This window comes from Saccostrea cucullata, unplaced genomic scaffold (genome assembly GCF_032062105.1).
Source record: "Saccostrea cucullata isolate Sc308-1 unplaced genomic scaffold, CSIRO_AGI_Scuc_v1 ctg283, whole genome shotgun sequence".
In the NCBI taxonomy this organism is placed as follows: Eukaryota; Metazoa; Mollusca; class Bivalvia; order Ostreida; family Ostreidae; genus Saccostrea; species Saccostrea cuccullata.
In genome coordinates this window covers 221,951-223,400 of record NW_026925137.1, presented here as the reverse complement: position 1 = coordinate 223,400, position 1,450 = coordinate 221,951, and the positions used below count along the sequence as shown (strand labels likewise).

Genomic DNA, 1,450 nt, shown 5'->3' with positions numbered 1-1,450 from the left:
TTCCCGCTGTAGCACTGACACGACATCAGATTCTGATGATTAACAGGTCTGCTCTGCGTTCGATTTGTATCGCTTAAATAGACTTTTAGGCTTTAACACTGTTTCTTATCTCCATATATTTCATGTGGAGGTTTACTGATGAACTCAAGGAGAAAGCGAAACATACTTCTTTGTTTATTTTCAAACATTCTGTGGAAATTTTTTTACATTCTTTTCTTTTTTTTATAGATAATCGAAAATACAAAATCTAAACAATGCATCTGTATAATAAAGTTTATCTTTCTTGAAATCTAGAATTCTTCAAATTTAAAGTAAATCATGTTTATTCACTTAAATAAACTAAAATTAACATCCAAGAAAAAGAATATTTAACTTCTGATGACGGCAACTTAAATATAACTTATTTACGAAAAAATAATGACTTCAATTTAGATTTTAGTTTTCCGTCAAAGTATCCATATATGAATGGATTGACGATATGGTTCAGCACTATCAACCGTGCCGAAAATATCCAGGCGTTGATGCCAAGAGGTGATAGCTGTAAGTAGTCGAAGCCCTCAATCGTGTAGGTAATAAGTAATATGGCAAATGACGGTACATAGGAGAATATGTACACCGTTATAATCGCCAGGAACATTATATTTATCCGGGTTTTTGCCTGCGGAGCCGATTCAGTGGATATTGTCCTATGTGTTCTTGTAGCTGTACAAATGGCATTGGTGTCGGTAGAATCCCGGTTATTTGATATTACAGCTATAGACATTCTGAAATTATGAACATAACTCCTCCTTCTGTTTTTCATTTTTAGGTGATGATAAATAGTTTTTGTGACAGGTATATAGAAAGCTGCCACAACAGAGATATTGACGATAATTATGACCAAGAGGAGAAGAAAGTAGGCCATTGTTGCGCCTCCTCCTTGTACGGATAAGACGCAGGTATTTCCGGTGACATTTTGATTTAAAAACACCTTTGTCGATGTACGAATTCCGCTGGTGGCAAATAAAGGAGAAGAATAGATAAAAGTAACCAGGAGTAAAATAAAAACGGCCAGTCGTCTACTGGTGGATGACAACTGACGTCCAAGAGGTCGACAGATCAGGAGGTACCGCTGAAGGGCAATCACTAACAAAGTGTTTCCGGAAAAACCGGAAGTGAAACACATAAGAAAACTCAACACGCGGCAAAGAGAGTCGCTGGGGAAAACAAACAGGAAGTAGTTGTCTAAGAGGTAATACACAATGCTCGTAATACATCCGATTGTGTCTATAAAAGCTAGAATCGGAATGAAGTATCGCTCCCCCGCATCGTCCTGTACACCCAACGCATAGGCGTATAAAATAACGATATTTCCCAGAATTCCAAAGACTGTTCCAAAGATCACTAAGATGCTATTGGGAAGGAGAATTTCAGCGTAAATATCGTTAAGTTCTTGAGTTTGGTTCTCCAT

The 1,450-nt window shown here is 37.2% G+C and overlaps 1 protein-coding gene across 1 annotated transcript; it reads right to left on the bottom strand.

The window, feature by feature from the left end:
• Positions 1 to 400: 400 nt before the first annotated feature.
• LOC134268147 (neuropeptide Y receptor type 4-like) lies at positions 401 to 1,450 on the bottom strand. The gene has a single exon (XM_062750345.1). It carries the CDS (start codon positions 1,448 to 1,450, stop codon positions 401 to 403), a length of 1,050 nt encoding a protein of 349 aa, XP_062606329.1.